The sequence below is a fragment of the Lactuca virosa genome, chromosome 3 (genome assembly GCF_052849685.1).
Source record: "Lactuca virosa cultivar CGN04683 chromosome 3, Lactuca_virosa_CGN04683_v6, whole genome shotgun sequence".
Taxonomy (NCBI): Eukaryota; Viridiplantae; Streptophyta; class Magnoliopsida; order Asterales; family Asteraceae; genus Lactuca; species Lactuca virosa.
Genome location: NC_136428.1, coordinates 68653808 through 68680925, shown reverse-complemented (window position 1 = coordinate 68680925; position 27118 = coordinate 68653808). Strand labels below are relative to the sequence as shown.

General features: G+C 36.8%; 1 protein-coding gene across 1 annotated transcript; it reads left to right on the top strand.

Moving 5' to 3' along the window:
- The first annotated feature begins 21693 nt into the window (after nt 1-21693).
- LOC145163618 (PKS-NRPS hybrid synthetase cheA-like) lies at nt 21694-26657 on the top strand. The gene is made up of 7 exons (XM_079082434.1): nt 21694-21747; nt 23915-23953; nt 24044-24804; nt 24923-25089; nt 25182-25616; nt 25701-25809; nt 25865-26657. Exons 1-7 carry the CDS (start codon nt 21694-21696, stop codon nt 26655-26657), a joined length of 2358 nt encoding a protein of 785 aa, XP_078938560.1.
- The last annotated feature ends 461 nt before the right edge of the window (nt 26658-27118 follow it).

The following is a 27118-nucleotide window of genomic DNA, read 5'->3' as shown; positions in this document are numbered from 1 at the left end:
GAAATGCCGCTAAGACTCTAGTTGGATTCACCCAAATACCAACCCTACCAGCACGATATTCCAAGAATTAGATTCCACGTAGGTCTAATGTCCCACCTAGAAAAACTGAGCAACACCAACCCAAATTCTAGACTCCCAATAACCGAAGACATCTTCCAAACTCGATCCGAACTTGATGATTGGTTGATGAATCTGTTGAACGACAATTGATATAACTCAAAACTTCTGAAGATTCTCCGCTTTAAATGATGTACAAAATGACCAATGATCGACAATCCATTGACACTTAATCCAGTGAACCAAACCCCAAACAGAGCTGAACATAATCATCTTTGAAACAGATTTATCGATCGACAACTGCCCAATCTAGACTGTAAGTAGCAATCCATACAACGAACTGACAAGTCCCTCAACAACCGATAGCCACTTGCTCTACACCCTTGACTTGACCAAGTCTTAAACTCAAATCCCGCACTGCAGATCCCTACAAACCATTCTTCTGACACCAGAAACTCGAACATATCGATGACCCTCCAAGCAGAAATACCTAGTTCTCCCCCACTTAGGGTTCGAACAACCACTCACTGGTGTTGTAACCAACCATATCTCAAACCGGATCAACCAAGTACAAACCATCCCTGACTCTTGGATGGTGTAACATATGTAATATGTTCTTCCAGATAAAGACCAAGCAACCCTAAGAGATTTTGAATTTCAGATGAAGATCTCAGAAATTTTCCAATCATAACCACCTTTAACATTAAGGATTTCATGCATATGCATAATCAAAATACCGACTTACTATCAAAAACAGACATTCCTTGCCTGCAATCCTAACCATCAATCCGGCACCTGACCTACCTATATCGAAGGAAAACAGACCCTTGATCGCATCACTATGCACCCATACCACATCAATCCTCATGCGCAGTCCCACATTGTCATATTTCCACCAAACACCGCAACCAACTAGCCCCATGTTGGGTTTACATCCCAACTCTGAGAGTCACAATCCTGCTCACTCCTTCTCGAAAAACTGTCAAGACATATCCTTGCCATAGATAGCGACATTCCAATCCATCTGTCAACAACTCAGCTTCCAACTGCAATCCTCGAGCCGATCATAACAATCGCTTCCTTCTTGAGTCCCTCGACTTAAAAGCACGGCCTCGAGCAAGGACCTAGAGACATTTAAACCAACAAACTAACCTAGGTCAGAACCAATCAAACCCAACTAACATCACCCTGAGGCCCAAAACAATTACCAAACCCATCCTCATGCCAGAACAACCATAACCAAAAGATTTCCAGATATGGAAAAACTGCCATGAATCATGGTATCAAACCATGCTATCTTCCACGAACAGCTCCTTAGAATCCCCGAAAATTTATCGATTTGAGTCTGGATCCTGTACTTCCAGTAGTACGAGCCCAATACTACCTTCCACACCTATCCATACTTTCCTCAAGAATCTTCACGAGTATTCTAAGTCACCTACTCATAATAGTACTCCCAACACTTGATCAACAGTGTAATATCTACACTAAATCACTTCCTAGGCTCTCCTAGGACTCCCCACCTCCCCTGCTATCAGCTGCTGAAGGACCCCAATCAATGCCAACTAACCACTTCACGAATACAATTACATGCTACAAAACTTAAATAATCTTTCGACTAAAAGACCCAACCCTACAATGGTTAGACTCAAACAAGAGTTGTGCAATAGGACCAAATCCTTCACTCTAAGATTATTTAACCTTCGTAGTATGTAATTTAACATATTCATTTGATAGTTAGCTCACATCAATGTGAGTCCCACAAATCACAAAGCAAGCAGCTTTCGAGGACTGGAGTCGTCTAGAACTATGACATACTAAAATCAGGCAGATCCTCATATGGAATTCCCGATCACTAGGCCCAAGCATATGGGATACACCTTCATCCTGCCCTCACTCTCTCAAGTGTGGCTACTCATTCCTCATGTTATCCTGCTATAAACTGCACCCACTCATAAAACTTCCACCAACCCTGCAGCCACTCGTGCATGCTAATCATACATAATGTTGGATCCTATAGACAGTCGCATACTTGACTCAACCCTAAGACCTTAATCAGACAAGAAAAGGAAATAAAGCTAAATCAAACATTCTCAGGCTATAGAATCTTGGTTACGTACAACTATAATGCACACACCAAGCGACCCCAGTAATAATGTAAATTTCATCTAGCATATAAGAAGTCCTCCTAGGCTATCATGCATCATACATCATGTAATTCTATCATCCAATTCCTGAAGATCCCTAGCCTATCACTAGCATGTAATTGTATCATATCATAACAAATAACAGCATGGTAACTTGGAGTAAACTTTCTTGCTCCGGCTGATCGTACACATCTCATCCTTCCATGGTTGCTTTTGAAAACAATTTGAATTTAATTTGAAAGTAATTTGAAAACTGTCAAAGATCCTTAGTTTGAGTCTGGATTCACATGAATGTTCATCCAATTCACTCAAACCGGTGCTCTGATACCAACTTGAAACGTCCCAAAATTTACAATAAATTTTAACTTTTCATACCCATTTCATCTATTAAGTGTTTACAAAACCAATGTTTCAAAAGTATTATTCAAAACCAGAATATTCCCAAGACCAATAGCATAAAATCTGAAGGATGTGTACGACCACACCTTTGCTTTCCCCGATCATCTGAAGTACCTGAAACCACAGCAAACAACTATAAGCATGAAGCTTAGTGTGTTCCCCCAAGGTATCACCACACAATTCACATATCACATACAAAAAAACATGTTGCGTCCAATCAGTCATCAGACTGGAAAACCCACGGGTCCACAACTATCAGACTGGATTTCCGCTGGCCCAAAGTGTCATCGGACTGGAATGCCAATATATAATAGGTCCACTCAGTCATTGAACTGGAATACCAATATACAACAGGTCCACTCAGTCGTCGGAATGGAATACCAATACACTATAGGTCCACTCAGTCATCATATTGGAATACCAATATACTACGGGCCCACTCAATCATGAAACTGGAATACCCTCGGGTCCACTCAGTCATCAGACCGGATACCCCGGTCTGTTGACTCACGCACATAACAGTAAAGTCTCAACCCAGCATAAAATGTTGACATATAACAGATAACATATTCAACAGAAATACAATCATATAGACAGAAATCACAGGTAGTCCTATAGATCTACCGGTCTACGTATATCAACAACTATCATATAATCATATAGAGCTACCCCATATTTAGCATATCATAAATAAATGTATAACAGGATATCAATCCAATGGGCCGGCCTTGGTGCCTTCGACCCGTAAGTACAGTAAGGAAAACTCACCTCAAGCGGCTGAATATCTTAGATAAAAGCTCAGACCACCGATCCAGAAAACCCTTGCGCTAATATCATCAAATAATACCCAATTAATAGTTGGTCCACAACCCATAGATGGAATTCTGGTCCGATTATCCAATACTCAAGGTAAAAGCCCATTTTACCCTTTACTCACTTGGCCCAAAATCCGAAGCCCAAACCAGTAGCAACACAAAAGCCTAATATGGCCCAATCTCTTAATTGGGCCCAAAACCAATCGTGGCCTAATCCAAGGAGGCCCAATTTCCTAAAGGCTCCCAAAATACCCTTAGGTGAACTCTGGTAAAACCTTTGGTCAAAGATCAAAGTCAAAAAGTCAATAGGTCGAGGAAGTCAATACTGACTGAGTACGCCCTACGTACTCAGTTAGTACACCATAAATCACCCCAAACTAGATCTACACGAAGAGATGTCAAGATAAGAACTTTTTACCTTCAATAGATTGCAAAAGAGGTGACAACTCTGGATCTCTAAACTTCACTCCTAGTGATGAATCTTCAATAACCTTATATCTCTTCAAAGTGCACAAGAAAACACTAAGATTCTTCACAAGAGATCAAGAACACTAAGATGGAGGCTAAGGGTCGAGATTAGGGTTTTTAAGGTATGGAGGCTGATAAGAGGCAAGGCTCAAGGGAAAAAATGAGCTGAAATAGGGATAAAACCCTAAAGGTTTGGGTTTTCTAGCTTATTGGAGTACCCCCCCCCCCCACATACTCTTGAGTACGCCTGGTATACTCAAAGGGCACCCCGTGATCCTTTCCTCTAGTACGTGCTGCGTACTCAAGGCGTACGCCCCGCGTACTAGACTAAGTCCCTAAATGCTTCTAACTTTAAATGTTCGTAACTTCTTCGTTCCGATTCCGTTTTCGATGATCTTTATATCCCTGGAAAGGTAATTAGAGGATCTATAATCCTATGAACCCTCCTTTGCCTCAAAACTTCCGAACATAAATCCAAAATTCATAAAATGCACAAAATGTCACTTTACCGATATACCCTTGGGCTCCAGAACACAAACCAAACTCCCGGGTCATCCAATATAGATTTTCCACACTCAAAGGGGCTGATTCTCTCTATCCTGAAGGACCTAATCCTTATGATAACCGATCTTCGGGTCACATCCCATACGTAATTTTTTGGAGGTGTGTGTTTTACATAAAATACTTGTCGTGCTTGTGAGGCCAATATGAATGGATCATATTTTGCAATATGAAAAGAACACAATAGTATACAATAACAAAAAACTTACATACATGTACACAACTTACATAATATACTGGAGTACTTCAGATGTATTTTGCAATACAAAGAAATGTACTTTGCTGAAGAGTGGTGGAGAAACTTCTATCAGTTTAGATGATGATAAAGGAGTGCCATACATAGTAGAAATACTATCGTCACCTCTTTGAATTCCATTACTTGTGTTATGACTGTCAGGTGGAAGAACAATAATATCCATATTTTTTATGCATTTACTACAAAACTCAATCGTCTCTTCTGCAACATTCTCTTACGCAATGCACCCTTCTGGTCTATTTTTTTTCATACGTGCCCCTTAATAACCTTCATATACCTTTCGAATGGGTACATCCATCTAAAGAATATTGGACCACATAATTTTACTTCCCTAGTAAGGTGAATGGTTAAGTGAATCATCACATCAAAAAATTATGGTGGAAATTGTTTCTCAAGAAGGCATAAGGTCACACATAACTCCTATTGAAACTTATCGAGCTTATTAACTTTGATTTCTTTGCTACATATTGTTTTGAAAAAGAAACAAAACCTGGTAATAATAGCTTTGGTGGGTGGATGCATAATAGACCGAATTGATATGGGTAAAAATTGTTGCATGAGCATATGATACTCATGTAACTTGAGTCCAATCAACTTCTTATCCTTCAAACTGACCAAATTAGAAAAATTAGAACAATACCCATGTGTAACCCTTAAGTGGTTATAAAACATTACTAGTGAAATAATATCACTAACATAAAGTATTGCTTTTAACCACTAGTTTTTGGGGCTTAACATATAAACAAGTTTCTATCTACTGATGTTTAAAGTAATACCATAACAAGAAGAAAGAAACAATAAATGGTAAACTAAATACTACAATGCCATAATAAAATATTGACAATTTGTGAATTAAAGCCAAAGTACATTGTTGTTATATTACCTTAATCAAAAAAGAGTTTCAAAATAACTACAATATTAAATGTTGTGTTACATCCACAATTTCAGAGCATATATATATATATATATATATATATATATATATATATATATATATATATATATATATATATATATATCATATTAACAAAGATTAAGCTAACTTAACTAAAACATATTAAACTTTCCTACACTACAACATTTTCCATGCAATCACATTCTCTTTAGCCATTTCCATCACATCTTCAATATTTTCTCTGGGAATTGTCATGTTCAGCATTTGCTTGATGTATGCAATTCCATCATCAACTGATGCCCTTGGGTCTTATGTGACCAACATATGGATAAGCTTTTCTATCCTCTTAGATGGTGAGTTCATCAAGTAGTGAGTGAAATTCATTGGCACATTTTTAGTCTTGTGCTCTACGTATAGGTATTCAATTTCACAAAATTTATGTTCCCTAGCCATCGTTTTGAAATTTCCCAACACATTCTTGTCTATAATAGGGCTCATGGTCAAACCCTGATGCTCTTCGGTGGGCACATAATATCAGTAAACAAGAGTCTCATAACCCAAACTTTTAAAAAATCATCCATGTCTAGCAATTCGATGTTGACCCAAGTAATATAGGCTACTGATGTTTTTGCATAGGATTTACTTGGAAAATCGCTAAAATTTCCGCCATGAACCACTCTAATCGTTATTTTGTTGTCGTTACCTTTCCCATATTGTACGATTGGAGTGTTGGTCGGTGGCTCCTTTGTAATCCTCCACAGTTGAAACCTTTTCTTCGCCCATGGATCGATGCTCATCTCTCCTACCATTGATCAAATAAATTTTATCTTTTTAAATAATCGTCGGTCGGTGATGAAGGTTTATGTCTAGTAATTGTGAGAATGAACATTTTCAGATAATCGGAGGGTTTATAGGGATGATGAATCGCAGTTGAAGAGACATCGATGCACATTATCATCATTAAGTTTCGACTAATTGCAGAGGAGGAGCGGTTCGACCGACGACGATCATGATGATTATTTATAAATGTATGATATATTTATATAGTATTAAGTAAGTATAATATTCATTAGTGTTTATGTTTTTAATGTAACCATAAAATTAAAAATTATTTTTTAATTTGTGTATTAATATATATCTACGTATGGGGTTAATTGAAAAATAGAATTACATGTTTAATAATAAATTTGATATTTAATTTGTACATTACTTCATTATACATAATTATAATTTTTTATTTAAAATGATAAATTAATGGGCGTATATGGTTAATTGGGTGTGGATATATGAGTTAGCTGTATGAGTTAGAGCTGGGTAGGTTAGTGGTATGGGTGAATTGGGTGTGGATGTATGAGTTAGATGTATGGGTTAGAACAGGGTAGGTTAGTGGTACGGGGTGAATTGGGTGTGGATGTATAAGTTAGCTGTATGAGTTAGAGCAGGGTAGGTTAGTGATACAGGTGAGTTGGGTGTAGATATATGAGTTAACTATATGGGTTAGAGCAGGGTAGGTTAGTGGTACGGGTGAATTGGGTGTGGATATATGAGTTAGTTGTATGGGTTAGAGCAGGGTCGGTTAGTGGTACGGGTGAATTGGGTATGGATGTATAAGTTAGCTGTGTGGGTTAGAGTTGGGTAGGTTAGTGGTACGGGTGAATTGGGTGTGGATATATGAGTTAGCTATATGGGTTAGAGCTGGCTAGGTTAGTGGTATGGGTGATTTGGGTGTAGATGTATGAGTTAACTGTATGGGTTAGAGTAGGGAAGGTTAGTGGTATTGGTGAATTGGATGTGGATGTATGAGTTAGTTGTATGGGTTAGATGTCACACCCCCAAACCGGAACGGCGGAAGCGTTCGGGGGCGGAGGACGTCATTTGTAGTATCACAATACATGCATTATAGTAATCAAAGTACAAACAACCATTGCATTAATAAGTATAAGTTTATACATGTGTTCAATCATTGTATATTGACACCAAAATAATTGATACAAAAGATAGAAGACATGACTCAAAAATAGCTCCTTCTTCTCAAAAGCTCGGGGAGTATCTGTCTACTGATTCCCTGATAATACAAGTAATTTGAAAAGCGAGTATCAACATAAAGTTGAGTGAGTGCATAAGTATGTATGTTTTAAAGCTTGTTTTTTTTTCTTTGAATATGTAAATAATCTCAGAAAATCCTATATTTTCTGCTGTATATGAAAAGTAGTTTTAATCCCATAAAACTGTTCTGTTTGTAAACCAGTATACTGTATTTATATTCTTTTGTAAAACTTGTAAAAGTGAGTACGCCTGGCTCCACCAGCTGTTATTGTAAACTGTAATGTAATACTGTAAATTGTATCTTTGTAAAACTAGTACTTTGAAAATGTACTCATGTTTAGTTGATTATACACTAACCGTATTGTTAATATCTTTTAAATGAGTTATTATTGTTGGATATAGTGTCTAAGTCCATAACTTTATTTGGTATGTACTTGACCCGACCCGGCATGGTCCATTTGGGTTGCATGGCATTGCAATACTTGGATAGACTAAATGAGAGAATAAGGCACTTATGATTATTAATATATTATAAGTTCTAATATATTAATAATAGTATTATTTAATTAGTATTGATTAAGTATTAATCTAGTATTAATTTGGTGATCAAAGTGAAACTAATTAAATATATAGGGTTGATTATGACAATCATCAATTCTTTTATGGTGGATTAATGATCCATGGTTTATGGGTTATGGATGTAACCATATGGAGCTCCATGGATAGTCCATGGGAGTTACAAATCCATGGGTCATGGGAAATCAAGATTCATGGCAATTAAGGGCATTCATGTGTAAACCCTAATTGTGACAACACTATAAAAGGAACCCTATGGCTAGCAAAAAGTAGACCTAGTGGACATAGTGTTACTAGAGAGGGCATAACCAATTTTGAGTGCTAGAAGTATTCTCTCAAGTTATTCCAAGTCTTGTGGTGTTGTGTGAAGCATTTGAGGCACAACATTTGGGGTGCTAGGCTCACAAAGTCTTGAAGGAATCCAAGCAACAACAAGGTATGTATTTCTACTAGTTTTATGTTTTATGTAATCCCCATGCCATGCTAGTTAGGAAATAACCTTGAAAAAGAAATTTGCATGTATATAGAGAAAACATAGATTCAAGGTTATTAGGGTTGCATGTACACTTAGGAAGTGTTAGAATGCTCAAAACCCATCAATTATAACCATACTAAGACGAGAATGCCTGATGCGGCGTATTGTAGACGTCGGAACTGTTGATAAGAATTGTGACTCATAGGCGTGTATGCCCGGCTGTAGCTAGCAGTCTGAGTGCGGGGTTGTCAATCCCAATATAGATCTATACACAACTTGTTTCGATCCCCGACTGGAGATTCTGGTTATAATATCAGGACTTTAACTATGTTGTCTAAATAAATAAACAACCTGAATACATTGACTCATAAAAAGCATATAGACATTACGTGTATAATAGCAATGAAAACCCAATCATTCTGAAATAAATGATTGATAGTAAATTCCTTGTTTTGTATACTTGAAATGTATTGTAAACTTTATACCCTTGTTTAGTTTTGAATCAAACCCTTGTTCTTGAAAAAATAATGTACTGTAGTATACTTGAATCGTGAAAAATAATGCAACCCCTTGCTCGACATGTTACAAAGGGTATTAAAATACTGAATGAAATAACCTTTTTATATTTATATACATATACAAATATATATAACTAAAATTTAAACGACATTTGGACAAATAACCGATACCCTAAGTCCACATACAAACAAGGAAAAGGAAATAAAGTGAGTTATCAGTCCTAAGCCCTTTAAATCTTATATATATATATATATATATATATATATATATATATATATATATATATATATATATATATATATATATATATATATATATATATATTGATGAGAATATTGCGCTATTAGATCGATAGATTCTAAACAGATTAACAAGAATCATAAAGCAAAGAACACAAGAATGGATCAAAAGATGTCGAATGATTAAAATCTCACACCTCAGAAGAGCTCGATGAAGAACTTCGACTGTAGAGGTGTGGTTAGGGTTACAATGCAATAGTAATTAATGAAAACGTTAACCTCAAAGCTATACATGCATGCATAATATATAAGCTAACCCTAATGCTTAAACCACGGTTAGACAGGCCCAAACCGGGTAATCAAAATATTAACAATAAGCCCATATGACGCAACACACTAAACCCAACAATCTCCCCCTTTGCGTCAATAGAGGCGAGATCTTAGTTCGGCTGAGAAAGAGCAGACTTCTTCACTGTCTTGAACACCTTCGGTATGATGGCCAAAAGAGTGTGACAAAAATGTATATACCACCGAAGCATGTCAGAGAAGTTTTTCTTGTCTGAATCACTGTTCTATTTACATCTTTGAGTGATATCAAGTATGTGCTCCAAACAAGAAGTGGAGAACAGATGTTTGTCAACAAGAGCGAAAAGAAATCTTTCACCTTCGGCTCTTGTGAACATGACAGTGAGATGTGTCGGATCAATCTTACCCATCTTCATCTTGTTGAGATCACTTGGCTTCCCAATGGGCTTCACGGTCGGTTTCTTCCTCAAAACATTTGCCACTTCCTGATCCATCTTTGCAACTTCATGAATGTAGGAAGCCAACATTCTCTTTATGTGATCTAGGATCGGCTCGTAATGTTCTTGATCAGTAAGCAGAATGTTGAACCATAAAATCCAATCGTGTGGGTTCAGATTTGGAAGATCAGCTAACGAAATCATGTGAATCGAGTCATCAGAGCCTTGGGTCACTCTGAACTTCACATTGATGAATTTCCCAGCAACATTCAGTTTAAATACCTTGACAGAGGTTATTTTCTGAGCACTCCATGTCAAGTATTGGGGTTGAGCAAATTCAAGATAAAAATCGATTAAATCTTTATCAACCTTTGGGTGAGGAGAAGGGACTTCGACTGTTGGATTAAAACAATGAAACTCGAATGCCCTATGTGTGATGGGCATGTCAAATTGCGAATCCTTCGTATTTTCACAATCAAACGAAGCAACAGGTTCCAGCCAGTGAATGTTGGGAGACTCAATTGCTTCTTTTATTAGTCTTTCCCTGGTCTAGGTGGGAAAGAGAGCCTGTTTGCAAACCAGAGCATTATGAGCTTCTTTCTGTTTTCGCTCCTTTTCTTCTGCCTCTCTGGCTATTTTCATATTTTCATCAATCTCTTTATCTCGTTTCTTCCTCTTTAACGCTTCAGCAATTGTTTCTTCTTCATCATCATCACTATCTTCCATGACCCCCTTCAGTTTTTCCTGTCCACCCGAACCCGAAGCTACATTAACCTTCGGTTCGGTTGTGATAATGACTTTGGGTAGAATTGGGGAATTTTGTTCAGTTTCTCCCCCTTGTTGCGGAGTGACCACAGGCTCCGTAACACCCTGAATCTGACTCAACATTTCAATAGCAGGAATGAGTTTGGCTGTCAAGTGATTCCTGATTGTAAGGGTGAGAACAAGATCATGAGCATTAATAAGATGGTTTAAAAGCAAAAGAACATCCCCAACACTACTTTTGAGAACTACCCGCTCATTCTTAAGTGACACAATTTCCGTTTGAGCTTGAGCAAGTTGAGCAGCCTGGACTTCAACTTGTGTAGTCTTTCTAGCAAGTTCGTCCATTATCTTGTTTTCCATGGCCACATCAGCCTGAAGCTTATCAAGCGAGAGGTGACCGAAGTAAGAAACGATGAGTGATCACTTTTGATTTCAGAGCGAACAGAATCAAACTTGGCTTTCTCTTCTTGGAGGGACTTGGAAAGAGAATCAACAGAAGCATTAACCTTTTCAGCATTTGAATCTACGTGGCCTTTGAGAAATTCTAAAAGATCCTTGAATCGTGAACAAGTTCTTTAACTTCAGTTGTTGCCTTTTGACAGGTAGATGTAGAAGCATCCATAGCCGTTGTAGATTTATCAATGGAGGCTGTATACTGCTGAAGGGCAGTATCAAGGAAAGCTTTTAGAACGACATCAGAATAAGGTTTTGGGGAGTCAACCAGTTTGTCAAGCTTTTCATGAATATCTTTTAAATGATGCTTTGTCACTGGAACATCATCATCATCTTCACTGGGTAAGCGATAAGGACTATAGTAGGTGGAGTCAAACTCAAAGTTATCTCCACCAAGAACAGGTGCAGACTCTGTTGAAGGAGATGGTGAAAGTGGTTTGGTAGTAATAGGGGTTTCGATGCCAACGGTTTGTGCCCCCGTATCAGATACATTGACATTCACCGAAGGTCCAGTTGTTGTAGTTGTAGCTTCAGAAAAGATTGGAGGTGGTAGTGGAGTGGTAATGGTAGGTTGAGAAGTAATAGGTGGTGGAATGGGAGCAACAGAGATTGGAATGGTAGTTTGTTTTAGAGAAGGAGGAGGAGAAGGAACATCAATCCGTACCTCAGGAGTTGGAGATCTGGGAGGAGTGTTTCCCCTTGGTGATCCTTCAAGATGAACTTCCTCTTCTTCGTCAGCTGATTGCTCCTCTTCATCAGACGCAGCAGGCGAAGGTAGCCTCGGTCGTCGTGCCATCTTCTTGACCTTCTTCTTTTTGGAAGCCGAAGGTGCCGCTTTATCTGCTTTGCGCTTTTTAGGAGATGAGGGACCTTCAGTTTCAGCTTTCTTAGTCTCTTGTTTCTTCCCCTCTTAGCAGGCTTGTCAGCAACATCCAAAGCCCTCTGCATCTCAGGAGTGAGTTGGCGTGGACTCGAAGGTGTTAAAATCTTGTAATCGTTCATGAGTTGACTTTCACTTGAGACACAAGGACTCATTGTTTCAGGAATAGAACCAATGTGCGAGAACTTGGTAGGGTCACAGAAAATAATCTTGGTCGTGTGGAAAGTAGCAGTTGAAGATAACAGAGCATCCGCCATGACAGGAATTTGAAAAGTTTCAATAGCTCTGCGAGTGACTAAAGTCCAAAATCGACCACATGAAATCTCTGAATGTTTGGAAGAATAGTTTAGACTCTGCACTAGTTGTGACCATATTAATGAACCATAATCTAAGTTTATTCCATTGTACAAACCAAAGAGAATGGTCATGAACCCTTTACTAGCTCCATCTGACCCTGCAACCCTTTCGGCTAACCCCTTGTAGAGAAGTGTGAACAGACCATTCCACTGTGGTGGTAGACATGACTTCTTAAACTTCGTCACAGTAGTAAGAACATCTGTGTATCCCATTTCATAGAACAATGAAAACAGTTGAGCTGTTGTGATGAAGTCCGGAGAGATAACTGATGCATCTGCAACAAGCCCTAGAAGAGAATAGAAGCGTGCTTTGGATACAGAAGTCTTGTGGTTAAAGATGTCGAAGAAGATCCGGTCTTTGTGTTTGTCGTAGGAAGCAGTGGAATAAACCTATGATAGAAGGGACATTGGAACTGATTCGACTTGTGTAAGTGCTATCACCAATGGAGAATACTTGAGTCATTCTACCACGTGAAGCATGTAGGGATCATAAACAAAAGGACTTAGTTGAATAATGAGATTCTGATTGGGTTTGATCGTAAGCAAAGGGGATGAAGCTGTTTGATCTTGAAGTGAAGATGAATCCGCCATTGTTGTAGTGAAGAAGAAGATGAACAGTTGTAAATTGCCTGTTGGATACGAGAGAGAAGTGGAAGATGGTGAGGAGGTACAGTATGTGTGAGAACCCCCTTTTATACCGTTGCCAAGAGAGAGAAAGTATCCACTGTGATGATGATACGATCTCTGAAACGGCACCTGAAAAAGCGGGATTTGACAGCTTGGTTTCCCTAGATATACGTCAGCAGGCGTGGGTATAGGAATCGTTTCAAATTCACGCGCCAAATGAACATTCTTATCCGATGATCATGTGGAATTCTTATCCAACTACCGTGTCTTCTATTTTGAAAATGCTTCAAATTCCAGAACAATCAATTACAAGCGAGGCACAACTTTTCTATTTATCTGAAACAACCTTCGCTCCTCCATAAGAGAGTGAACCACCATTTCTGTTAAAACCGAAAGCTCAAATCTGAAAAGTGCCATTAGTACCACTATTAAGAAGTTGGAAAATCATAAAGATCTTCATGCAAGAGTGTGCCAGCGATAAAGAAATAACGCAAGATGTATGTGGGATATAAGTGATGTCTTTGAAGACATGAAACAAAGGATCCCGGGCACGAATCTCTTCCTTTAAAGTCAAGAGAGACTAAGAAGTGTCTGTGTGGTTTCCCGTGAAATACGATCAAATGTTTGTTAAGAAACATTGAAAGGAATCTTTCAATTGTAGGCTATAGTGGGTGGTTTATCTTCAACCGAACTTTGATACTTAAAATAATACCGAAAGTAGGGTGAAGTACTTGTGAGACCGATGTGATCTGTTGAACAAGTAGGTTGGTGAGTATATTTAGTGACTGGATGATAACAAGAAATCTCAAAAAATAAAACTCGATCTTATTGGTAGAAACGTCTTGGTGATAGACAATTTCATAAAGATCACTCAAAAATTAAAAGGACATTTCTGGAGGTACAAGTAATAGCTTGAATAGTTTAACATTCACCGTCAATACCTTAAGGTGTTGGATTTTGGGTCTCACTTAGCACGTGGTGAACGTATCTAAGATCATTAACATATATGTTGTGTAACCATAAACCTCAGTGGTAATTGCTGAGAGTCTCAAGGGTTACGATTGTGGAACGAAACGTGATGAAGAAAAATTAGGTGGTTAAAGAGCCGAAAGTACCTCTGCTAATAAAGAATGACAAAGCAGAAAACTCTTAACTCATTATGAGAAGAGTAAGGTAGCTCATGACTTGAGTGAATTTAGTAGCCTAATTGGGAAGAAACGATAGGTGTCAATCGAATCATTAAGGCTTCACTCAGAGTCTAGGAGGCTTCGGTCCACATACATCAGCATGCTTCTAGGGACACTTAACTAGTACAAAGATAAGAGTGGAATACCTGCTGTAGCTCCAAATGGAAGTGAGATAGCATCAGTGATTGTTAAACCTTAAATAGAAAAGAAACACTAATGAAACGAAACAAAATAAATTTTAAAGATTTGAAATTTCTAAAAAAAATAAAAACAGAAGATAAAATATTTTTGAAGTTTTTGGAATTTTTGAAAAATAATAAAAACAGAAAATAAAATATTTTTGGAGTTTTGTAATTTCTGAAAAATAATAAAAACAGAAAATAAAATGTTAGGGAAAATATGTACATGATATACAAAATATACAACCGAAACCGAACTTCATAAAGATGAAGCGAAATGGACCGAGCGTTCGGTTCATTTCGGTTCCCGAAAATTCCGGAACCGAAATAGACCGAGCGTTCGCTCTATTTCGCTTCTCCAGTTTTTAGTAAAATGGAAGGGGTTTCGGTACGGACTCAGCTTCCATCATTCCCAAGCCTTGTAGAATTTTACTAAAGCTTGCTTCTGGTAGTGCCTTAGTGAAGATGTCAGCCAGTTGATCTGAGGACCGAACGAAGTGAACTTCAACATTACCATCTTCAACATGGTCCTTAATGAAATGATACCTTAGTGCAATATGTTTAGTCTTGGAATGTTGCACTAGATTGTGACAAATGCGTATCGCACTTTTAGAGTCACAGTAAAGGGGAATCTTCTGCATACTTAAGCCATAATCTCTAAGTTGGCTTTGTATCCAAATGACCTGTGATGTACATGATGCTGCAGCGATGTACTCAGCTTCGGCTGTGGAAAGAGACATACAAGTTTGTTTCTTTGATTGCCAGCTGACAAGTTTGCCATCAAGGAACTGACACCCACCATTTGTGCTCTTTCGGTCTAATCCACACCCACCGAGATCGGCATCAGAAAAGGCTTGAACAAAGAAACCAGATTTAGCAGGATACTAGAGACTGAGAGACGAGGTTCGCTTCAAATACCGGAAGATGTTTTTAACTGCAACCAAATGAGGTTCTCTTGGATTTGCTTGAAACCTGGCACAGTAACAGACAGAAAACATTATGTCCGATCTACTAGCTGTTAGATACATTAGTGACCCTATCATTTGACGATAGAGAGTCATATCCACAGCCGGTTTCTCAAGAGATGGAGTCAGCTTCGTGCCAAATGCCATTGGAACCTTTACTTTGGTATCTCCAGTCATGCCGAACTTTACCAACAAAGTCTTCGTGTAAGCTTCTTGATTAATGAAGATACCTTCTGGTCCCTGTCTAATATTCAATCCAAGGAAAAAGTTAATCGGACCCATTGCGCTCATTTCAAATTTAGTCTCCATCAACTTCCTGAATTCAGCTGTTAAGCCAGGATTCGTGGAGCCGAAGATGATGTCATCGACATAAATCTGAACTATCATCAAGTGTTCGCCCTCTTTCTTGCGAAAGAAGGTTGGGTCAACCGAACCTTGTTTGAATTTTGACATTTTGAGAAAGCGTGTTAGAGTTTCATATCAGGCTCTTGGGGCTTGCTTCAAGCCGTAGACTGCTTTATCCAGAATGTAGCAATGATCAGGATATTTCTCGTTCACAAATCCGGGTGTTTGTTCAACATAAACCGTTTCTTCTAGTTCTCCGTTCAAGAAAGCACATTTTACATCCATTTGGAAAACTTCGAAGTTTTTATGTGCAGCATATGCTAGAAAGATTCTCACTGATTCCAACCTTGCTACAGGAGCGAAGGTTTCCTCATAATCTATTCCTTCTTCCCGACAATATCCTTTCACCACAAGCCTTGCTTTGTTGCAAATTACGTTGCCCTCTTTATCCAACTTATTTCTAAAAACTCATTTTAGACCGACTACAGAAGCATCCTTTGGTGTGGGAATCAGTCTCCAAACTCGATTTCGTTCAAACTCATGGAGTTCATCTTGCATAGCTTGCACCCAATCAGAGTGATCAAAGGCAGCATTTACTGTTTTCGGTTCAATTTTGGAGACAAACGAGTTAAACATGCAGCATTCTACTTGAGAGAATAATACAGCTTGCTTCGCTTTCAGTTGAGAGCGTGTGAGAACTCCCTCAGATGATTCACCAATGCTTTGAGTTTTAGGATGATCCTTTGTCCATTTTATGAGAGGAGGATAATTTGGGTCGTAGGCAGGATCCAATTCAGCGTTAATTTCTTCTTCAGGTTCTGATTGATCACCTTCGTCATTTGTATTTGCATTCTCCCCCTCAAATGGCGAAGCATATCCCATATTTTGATCAGAATCCTCCCCCTCGGTTGGTCTTTCATGGGTTGAGGTTTGTGATCGATCCTCCCCCTGGAAAGGCAATTCGGTTGGTTTTGGTGCAAAGGAACCCTCCCCCTGGAAGGTAGAACTTTCTATTGGAGGGTTAGATGCACCTAGACTTTCGCCTGATTCGATCGGTTCGCTTGGTGTCTGCTTGTTGACTGAAGGTTCGCTTTCCATGTCTTTTGCAGCTTCGTCGATGATCTTCTTCAAATGGTCGATTTTGTTATCTGCTGCTGTCGCTTCCGAGTGGACTGCCTTCTCTGGTTCATCAAAGAGTAACATATATTCCTCAAATAAATTGGAAATAGGGACCGAAACTTGACCTGATTCTTGAAAGATTTCCTCTGTTGGACTTTCGCTTGTTCGAATCTTCTTCATGTAATTATCATCAAAAGTTACATAGTAGGGAATTGCAACAGAAAGATCAACCAAATATGTTCTTTTAATTAATGTGGTTTCATCTTTTCGTTTGATGGTGTAGACTTTGATTTTGTTTTTATCTTGCTGCAATTGGGGTGTGTTATTGTTAGTTAGTTTTTCAGTTAAGTTTTTCTTTGGCATCCTAAGGTTAGCTGCCTTTTTCTTAACTTGAGCTTCATTATTAGAGACGAGCTTTCCCTTTCCTTTGATATCCTTCACCGGGTTTGGTTTCGGTTGCGAGTGAGGATAATGGGAGTTAGGACTGAAACTTGACTTTCGGTTCTTAGCGTAGTAAGAGTTGGGACCGAAACTTCCTTTTCGGTTTGTCTGACTACATGTGTGACAATTCTTGCACGAAGGAGATTTGTCTCTTGATTTGTCATTTGCTATGAGATTGGATGCCTTTTTAGAGTGAACATAATTAGGGTTTTGGGACTACCAAAATTGTTTTCTCTCATTGAGATTCTTCATGTATCTTTTGTTCCTCTGGCGTTTCTGTTCAGCAAATTGCTCTTGAGATTTATGAACATTCGCTCTTGGTTTCAGTTTCTCTTCTCTAGCTTCGGTTGTGGTTGAAGATGCACTAGATGCTTTCATTTGTTCGTTTGGTATCTATTTCGTGCCGCTTGTACTTGGCTTGTCAAAACTTGAAGGTTTGTTGATGGGTTCAGCTACGTATCTACCCTTGACTCTCCATGAGGTTCGCTCTGACAGGCCAACCGTTTCGTTTACATTGTCGATGGGTGCAGACCAGAAGTAGTTGTCACAACCTTCAGCGTTATCTTCATCAACCAAGGAGGTGAATACTTCTGTTTGTTTCTTAGTTACACCTGTAACGGTATACACTTGGTTCGGCACTGTTTGCACCTTTTGATAGACAACCGCCTTTTCTTTGAAAACCTTGGATTTGTCCTTGGATGTTCGAGCGAACTCAACGGAATTTTCAGAAATTAGTGGTTTCCCTGATTCAGGTTCACTCTTAAGAAATTCTGAACAATCGACCTCGTCTTCTACTGAGATTTCCCTCATCTCACTGTCATCATCAAATTCAGAACTGTTTTCTATTTTCATCTTATGTTATGAGCTTAATTTGGCATGTGATGAGTCAAACTTTTGTATGGTCTCGGTCTTGATTGTTAATCTATCATTTTCGTCCAACAAATTCTTTAACATACATTTATGTTCTTTGGAATCAATAAATGACTCAATTTTGTCCAGTCCATATTTGTAGGTTACTGAAATCTCATCTGAGGACATTATAGATTCACATTCAGCAATGACTTCGTCCTCCTTAAATTCAAGGAAAGGCAAAATCATATTATGAATCTTTTTACCTATTTCACAATCTAGATGCAACTGGGTGATATTAGTGTACAAGCGTTTAGCAATCAAACAGAAAACATTTCTTTGTTTTAAAAACTTCAAATTGTCTCCTTGCACATAAATAAGTTCATACGTAGCCCTTACTAACTCTGACTCCTTCTGCTGTATCCACATCCTTCTCTCCTCACTCTTGGAAGACTCCCTACTGAGTTGGTCACTTAGGTTAGAATTTGCTAAGCGAGATTGCATAAGACTACCACTTAAGTTAGAAAACTTGAATTTTAATTCGTTTAATTCTTTTTCATAGTTTAATACAGGTATCTTATATGATTCAAGGATGGATTGTACCTTTTTGATCAACTGATCGTAATCGCCGATCTTTTCACTCACAGGCTTGGCAGTGAAACATTTGTCTTCCTTAAGCTTCGTTTCTTCATTCTTACCTTTGGTTGTATATTCTTTCGCTTGTGACATTCGTGCTGTCACCATTAAGCATTTCCTTGTCATCTCAGGAACTCCTTCTCTTGCCACATAAGCTCTTCCATGCGAGGGTTTGCGTACCTCTTCATCTTCAGAGTCTGTAGACCAGACTTCTACTCCACCAAACTCATCTTAAAAAACATGTTCCTGCACAATTAAAGCATTCATATAAACGTTAGTTGATTTCTTCTTCTTTATCTCCTCCTTTCGCATGTGGTATGCTTCGTTATCTTCAACCTCCTTTTTCTCATACATCTTTCTCAGCATGCAATCCTTAGCAAAGTGGTTCTTGCCGTGACAGTAGTTGCAATCATATCCTGAATCTCCCACGAGCTTCCTCTCCTTCTTCTCATCGTCCTTCTGAGTGGTGTTCTTGCTCTCCTCTTTCGTCTTTTCAGAGCTATAGCTTCCCTGCCAGTTTCGGTTCTTGTTGACAGGAAACTTCTTACGAGCAAACTTCTTTGGGTTTGTCACCAACATTGCATATTCTTCATTAGTCAGATCGCACTCTGACATATCAGATTCCTCTTCTTCATCTGCCACATTTTTGCTCTTAGAAACAAGGGCCAGAGAACCTACACCCGAAACTACCTTCGCTTCCTTAGTCACCACGCTTTCATGAGATTTGAGTATACCCATTAGTTTCGCCAGGGAGTAGGACTTAAATTGCTCATGTGCCTTCACAGTTGAGACCACAGCCATCCATTCGGGTCTTAACCCATTGATAAAAGTAACCTTTTGTTCGATCACTTCCCTTCCAATTTCATGCTTCATCATCTTGCTAAGCAGATGGTTGAAACGATCGAATGTATGAATGAGTTTCTCTTTAGGTTTTTGTTCGAAAGCACCAAATTCAGAGAGAAATATGGTTTGGATCGAGTGCTCTAGATCCTCATCAGTTGAATATAGTTCTTTCAACCTATCCCATATTTCTTTAGTTGTAGGGCATGAACTTACTAGACGAAAAGTATCATCTTGCAAAGCGAATCTGATCATTCTCATGGATTTAACGTTGCATAACACCTTGTCTTTTTCGTCTTGAGGAATCTTTTCTACTTCTATCAAGAGTTGATTGTACTCCTTTTGAGTTTTAACAATTCTATTTGTTCCAGAGTGAACAAACGGACCCAATGTTATCGCCTCGTAGATAAGATAGCCAATATCTTCAGATCCAACGACGTAGTCTTCGAAGTGGTGTGTCCACACTTCATAGTCTTGAGTATAGAGAATGGGAATCCTGGTAGTGGATCCAATGCTGTTGGAGATGTTGATGGGATTGGATTGAGAGTCATCGTGAGACATGATGAGCCTTTTCTTATCTCTGCTAGAATCAGACTTTTAAAGATGAATTTAGGGTTTTATCAAACACAAGAAGACGGCTTCTCTATATTTGATAAAAGCGGAAACCCTAAAAGATTCTTCAAACAGATGAGATGCGTATTAATTACACAGTCTCCTGCTCTGATACCAATTGATGAGAATATTACGCTATTAGATCGATAGATTCTAAACAGATTAACAAGAATAATAAAGCAAAGAACACGAGAATGGATCAAAAGATGTCGAATGATTAAAATCTCACACCTCAGAAGAGCTCGATGAAGAACTTCGACTGTAGAGGTATGGTTAGGGTTACAATGCAATAGTAATTAATGAAAACGTTAACCTCAAAGCTTTACATGCATGCATAATATATAAGCTAACCCTAATGCTTAAACCACGGTTGGACAGGCCCAAACCAGGTAATCAAAATATTAACAATAAGCCCATATGACGCAACACTCTAAACCCAACATATATATATATATATATATATATATATATATATATATATATATATATATATATATATATATATATATATATATATATGACTTTTGGGGAAAATATAAGTTTATAAAACATTTTAAAGAGTTTTAACATTTTGAAACACTTTTGGTGACTTGATGTCACTTTAACACAATTTAAAACCATTTGATTTAACGATAATTGAAATCCATTTTGTAAAGATATTTTGAAATCATTTAATTGTAACACAAAATCATTGTGTCAGACTTGTATTCCCCCCCTTAAAGCTGTAAAAACTATGAAAATACAGGGGTATGAACTCACCTTTTAGAAGGTGATTCAAATGATGAGTTGATATAGGATGTCTAGACACACGAGTGAAATCCCGTAGCAAAACAAGCCCTATATAGCAATTTGTATAGCATATATGCAACCAATTAGCAAATATAATCGTAGGAATGATTGGAAATCGGGGTAATTTGTAAGTATAACTTACAAATTAGAGTGTTAGAAGCTAAAATGGAAGCTGATAGGTGTTTACGGCCTGGAGGTGTTCACGACCAGGAGTTCACGGCCCAATGTTCTTGAATGATTGAAGAACACTTGATGATCCTAGGCAAATTTCTAAGAAGATTCAAAGGTTTTCAGGTGGTTGTTCTTCGTGTTCTTCGCGTTCTTCGTGAAAACTAGTGAAATATATGGGGTTCGGCCTAGTATAAGAAGATTGAAGAGTGTTCTTGGAATGATATCAAGATCTTGAATGGATACCTATTAGATCTTGTGAAGAACTAGTGATTATCACATGAATATGGTGAGAAAGGATGATCTTGGTATGTTCTTGAGGAGAAATGATGTTCTTCGTGTTCTTGACTAATGATACTTGAGAGAAAAGGCTTAGAATTGTGTTTGGAAGTGTAAAAAGTGAAGAAAAGTTGGTTGGAATATATGAATATATATATATATATATATATATATATATATATATATATATATATATATATATATATATATATATATATATACTAGCAGCGTACCCGCGCGATGCAGCGGACGGCAAATAGTTCATTCGGTGATTAGTTAGTTTTTCCTGGCTGTCGAAATGTTTGTTTTTGATATCTTTTGGGCGTTCTAGGTCACTCTTTTCTTGTACTGTTTTTTTACTCGTCTTTTATTTTCAATCTTGATTTTTTTTACTCGTCTTTTACTTTCGATCTGGATTCCATCTTGACCAGTTTTGTCTATTTGTATTTTTCATTTTCTTATTCGGTTCAAATTCAAGTTTTTTAAGATCAATTTTTTGGTTCAGTTCCACTTTTATGGATTTGATGTTCCTGTTTTCATTTGAGATAATCCTGCTTAATTATATTAGTCAGCTTTTGCCAATTTAAACTAAAACTTTATAACGAATAGTTTCATTTTTAATCATAAAATTATAATTTAACTTGAGTTTCTAATTTATATAAAAATATGTTTAGGATAAATTTTAAAGAATATTATTTGTATAGAAAACTTCTAAATATAAAAAGTGGAAATGAAATATTTGTAAAAGCATCACGAAAGAATAAACATGTATATTACAAAAAAAATATTAAATTATTAACTATTGTGTTGTAATCTAATTTAAAAATATTTATAATGATTATGATTATATATAATTACTAATAGCTATAAACTTATATCAAAATAAATTAATATGCAAAATAAAATTAATAAATGAAATACTTAAAATATGGATTAGAGATGAAATGATGTAACGTATTGAATAGTTGGGGTAGAAAAGAAATTGTGCTAACTTTTCACCTATGCTCCTTATTTAAATAACAATACTACATAATATACTTTAATTTTAAAAAGTTATAGCATTTGGATTAATAATAACTCGTAAAAGATTTTTAAATAACTTTTTAAATTCTCTAAAAAAAACCATTGTTATATTTTTGAATAACTTTTTAAATTCTCCAAAAGGAACTCTTGTTATATCTAATTGACAACAATATTGGTGATAAATTATACATGGAAAAAATAATTTATGATAATAGCATCTTTCACAATTTATAAAGGACACACCATTATTCATTAAAACTATAAAAATAAAAAAAAATAAAAACAATAAAAATAGCCCTCTAATTTGACGTTGATAGCAATTACTATATATATTGCTATTTTGACTTCTTTAACCTTTTTAAAGGAATGTTTGACCAATTTTTACTGTCTTTTTATTATACTTCAGAACAATTTTCAAGAAAATTATCCCCGTTTTCCATATTTAATTTTCTATTTTCCAAGATGAAAATACAAAAAACCATAACTAATTAATCTATACATTGTCTATAAGATTGTTTACTTAATCAGTAAACTTAATACGGTAAACTTAATACAAAAAATCAATAAACTTAATACAAACCGCTGGAAAACAAAACATGTTCGCCGGAAAATAGTTGCCGAAGTCATTCGTCGGAAAACGGTAAGTTCTCTCTTTCCAACTTCGTATCTTCATTTATATGTTGTTCGCGAGTCTTCCATCTAATAGCGGTGGCGGTAGTAAAATCACCGGTTGTGTTGTTTGCCGGAGGCTGCGACAGAAAAAATCGGCTTGCTGGCAGTAGTGTTCCATCAAGAGAGAGACGGGAACGTGCTAAAAAACCGGATTGCTCCGACAGAAAAAAAAAACGATGACAAACCGAACTTTCCAAATTGTCTTTGAAGTCTTTTGCCTCAAATTGTATGAGAACATGGTTGCCGGCGGAAAAAGAATTCGTTAAGCTATGTATATAATGATTTAAGTGCTAGGGTTTTTTTTAATATATATACATGGAACAAATGGGTTATTATTGGACTAACTCATGGGCTGAATTTGGACTAAATTTTAGGTTATAATATTCCGAATTTTTTCTGGCTAGAAAATTCTATTAATTCCTAATCATTTATTTTTATTTTTTTTTAAAATAGATTATTAATAATATATATTTTTTTAATAAAATTTAGGTTATTAATCAGCATTTTTAATTTGTTTTTTTTTATTTTTGCAGGAAAAAATGGAGAATATTTCGGAATTTTCAACCGACCAAGTATATCTCTAATCTTATTATTTACTTATGTGTAATTAATTAATGTATTTTATTGATTTTATTAACATGACTTTTTTTCTCAATTGTTAGGTCTTTAGATCTCGTGGAGATTTAATGACTTGGGTGCAAAATGTCGCACGTTCACAAGGTTATGTTATTGTCACTAAACGATCAAAGGCAATAACTAAGAACTTCATTTCTAAAATAGAACTTGGTTGTGATCGTGGTGGCATAGCCAGAAATAAAGATGCGCAAACAAAAAAAAATAATTGTCCATTCGAATTGGTAGGAAAGTATTTGAAGGCACATGATGGTTGGAAGTTAAGGGTCGTACGTGACGAACACAATCACGAACCATCAATGTATATGGAGGGTCATCCTTTTGCAATGCGTTTGTCGGATAAAGAAGCTCGTTTGGTGCAAAGTTTGATAGAGTTTGATGTGAAACCCCAAAATATTTTGCCAACACTAAAAGCGCAAAATCAAAATAATGTGTCTTCATTGAGAACTATATATAATTTTGTCCAGAAGTTGGGGAGATCTCGGCGAGAAGGTAGAACCCCGATACAGAATGTTATGCACATTTTGCAAACTAAAGGGTACAACTTACAGTATCGTGTAAACACGATTACTAACGAGTTAGAAGATCTATTTTTTATTCATCCAACATCATTAAAGATGTGGCAAGCATTTCCGTATGTGGTGTTGATGGATGCTACATATAAAACAAACAAGTATAATCTTCCTTTTCTAGAAATTGTTGGTGTCACTTCTACAAACAAGACGTTTTCCATAGCCTTTGCATTCATGCATAATGAAAAAAACGAGCAACTATATATGGGCATTGACTTGTTTGAAATTGACGATTAACGATTCCTTTTGTCCTCGTGTTATCGTCACTGATAGAGACTTGGCATTGATGAAAGCATGCGGAGATGTTTTTCCACAAAGTAATCATTTACTTTGTAGGTGGCATATATTCAACGATATAACAAAGCATTGCAGACAACGAATCAAACCACAAAAGACTTGGAATTCTTTTCATCTAAAGTGGACGAAATTAGTCGAATCTCCAACACTAAATGCATACATGCAAAATTATGCAGACCTTCAAACATTATTGTTCGAACATGCAGGTATTATTCTTATATTTGTTGAAGTCTTAATTTGATTAACAATTATTATTATATCATTCAAACTAATTTGTTTTTTCTTCTTCACATTTTAGATGTTTTTGATTATCTTTATACTGTTTGGTTGGGGAAGTATGCTGAAAGATTTGTATCGTTGTGGACTGACAAACATGTCAATTTTGGAAATTCAACAACAAACAGAGTCGAGAGCCAACACGCCAAACTGAAAAAACACCTGGAATCTGCGAAATGTGATTTGGACAAATTCATACATGTTATTGAAAAAGTTGTACAATCACAAGAAACCGCTATTAAAGAAACTTTCACACGTTGCATAATCACTTATATGCCAAGGTTTAAGGATCGGATATTCGAAGTACTACGGAAACGTGTTTCAATGCATGCTATGGATAAAATCTTGGAAGAGCTTCATCGGTCAAAAAGATTTGTACCAACTCCTGAGAATTGTGGATGTCAATTGCGGACATGTCTTGGATTACCATGTGCTCACGAACTTGTGATGTATGTCGGTACATGTATGTTTAATCTATTGGATTAAATTGACATTTTTATAATTATAAACACTTTATGATATTTTGTCTGTTTGACTATAGGTTCACCTATTCCATTAGATTCGATTGATGATTTTTGGAGAAAGCTTGATTTGACGCCTTCTATATCTGTGGGATATGGTGATCTTAATGTTGATCATCGTATGCAAAGGTTTAAAGAAATATACAACAATCAAACCAGATCATATCAAATACAACTATTTAAGGAGAATGGAGGAGATAACAGATCCATCAACAAATTTGATCAATGAACCTTCGGTTAAGAAAAATAACCGTGGACGCCCTAAAATAAAGCGTGTTCAACATCAAAGTCAAGCACCTCACAGATACAGTTGTTCAGACTTAAACCAGGAGCCACCATGGTATAGTTCATCCTTCATGGACTTGAACGATGATCCGACCAGACATAGTTCATTCGTCATGGGTTCGTACGAGGAACCAATAGGCCAATGTTCATACAATATAAACTTAAACGAGGAACCAATAGGTCAATGTTCATACAACATAGACTTAAACGAGGAACCAATAGGGCAGTGTTCATACCAGACAGACATGAACGAGGATCCGATAGGCCAATATTCATACAAGATTAACTTAAACGAGGAACCACCATTGGGACATAATTCATTGTTGGATGAAATTCCATCTATATTTCATCCACACATCACACATATACAAAATGTATTGGGTGATGGAAATTGTGGTTTTCGATCAGTAGCCGTTTGTCTTGGATATGGTGAAGATCAGTGGCTTTACATTCGTCAACAATTGTTAGACGAGTTATTGAGTTCATATGACGACTATACAAGAGTTTTCGTTGGATGCGATGAAGTAGTTACTTCATTGTCTTTCTTTACGAAGAATGAGTCAGCACCAACAGAACATTGGATGCTTATGCCTGAGACAGGCATCTTGATAGCCAACAGGTTTGGTGTGATCGTTCAGTTTTTGACCACTGAAGGCCCTGTAACTTTTTTTTCCTCTTTGGAGAGGTCCTAGAGAGTTTCAAAATCATCGGGTCCTTACATTTGCACTTGTGTACACCAATCATTATGTGATGGTACAATTGGAAGGAGAGTACCCAATGCCTCCCATTGCGGCATTGTGGATCCGCAACAAAGCCCCGTCAGCAACCGAATGGCAAACTATGTATAAGTCACGGCTAGAATTTTATAAGCATCTGAAACCTACTGAAAGATCTTTTATGACTATAAATGATTAGTTGTTGCTTATTTTTGTATCAAATTTTTGCTATGTAATATTTGAAATTTAAAAGAAAAAAAAGATTGGTGAGGATTTGTTTAGAATATATTTTTTTTGAAATTTATATCGTTATTATCTTATTTATCTTATAAATCGTATGAATAAATGGTCCAATTTTTTTTAAAAAATAGTTGTATTAACATATGTAAATCACAATAATAAGTTAAAGACTAAAACATATTACTGTAAAAAAATAC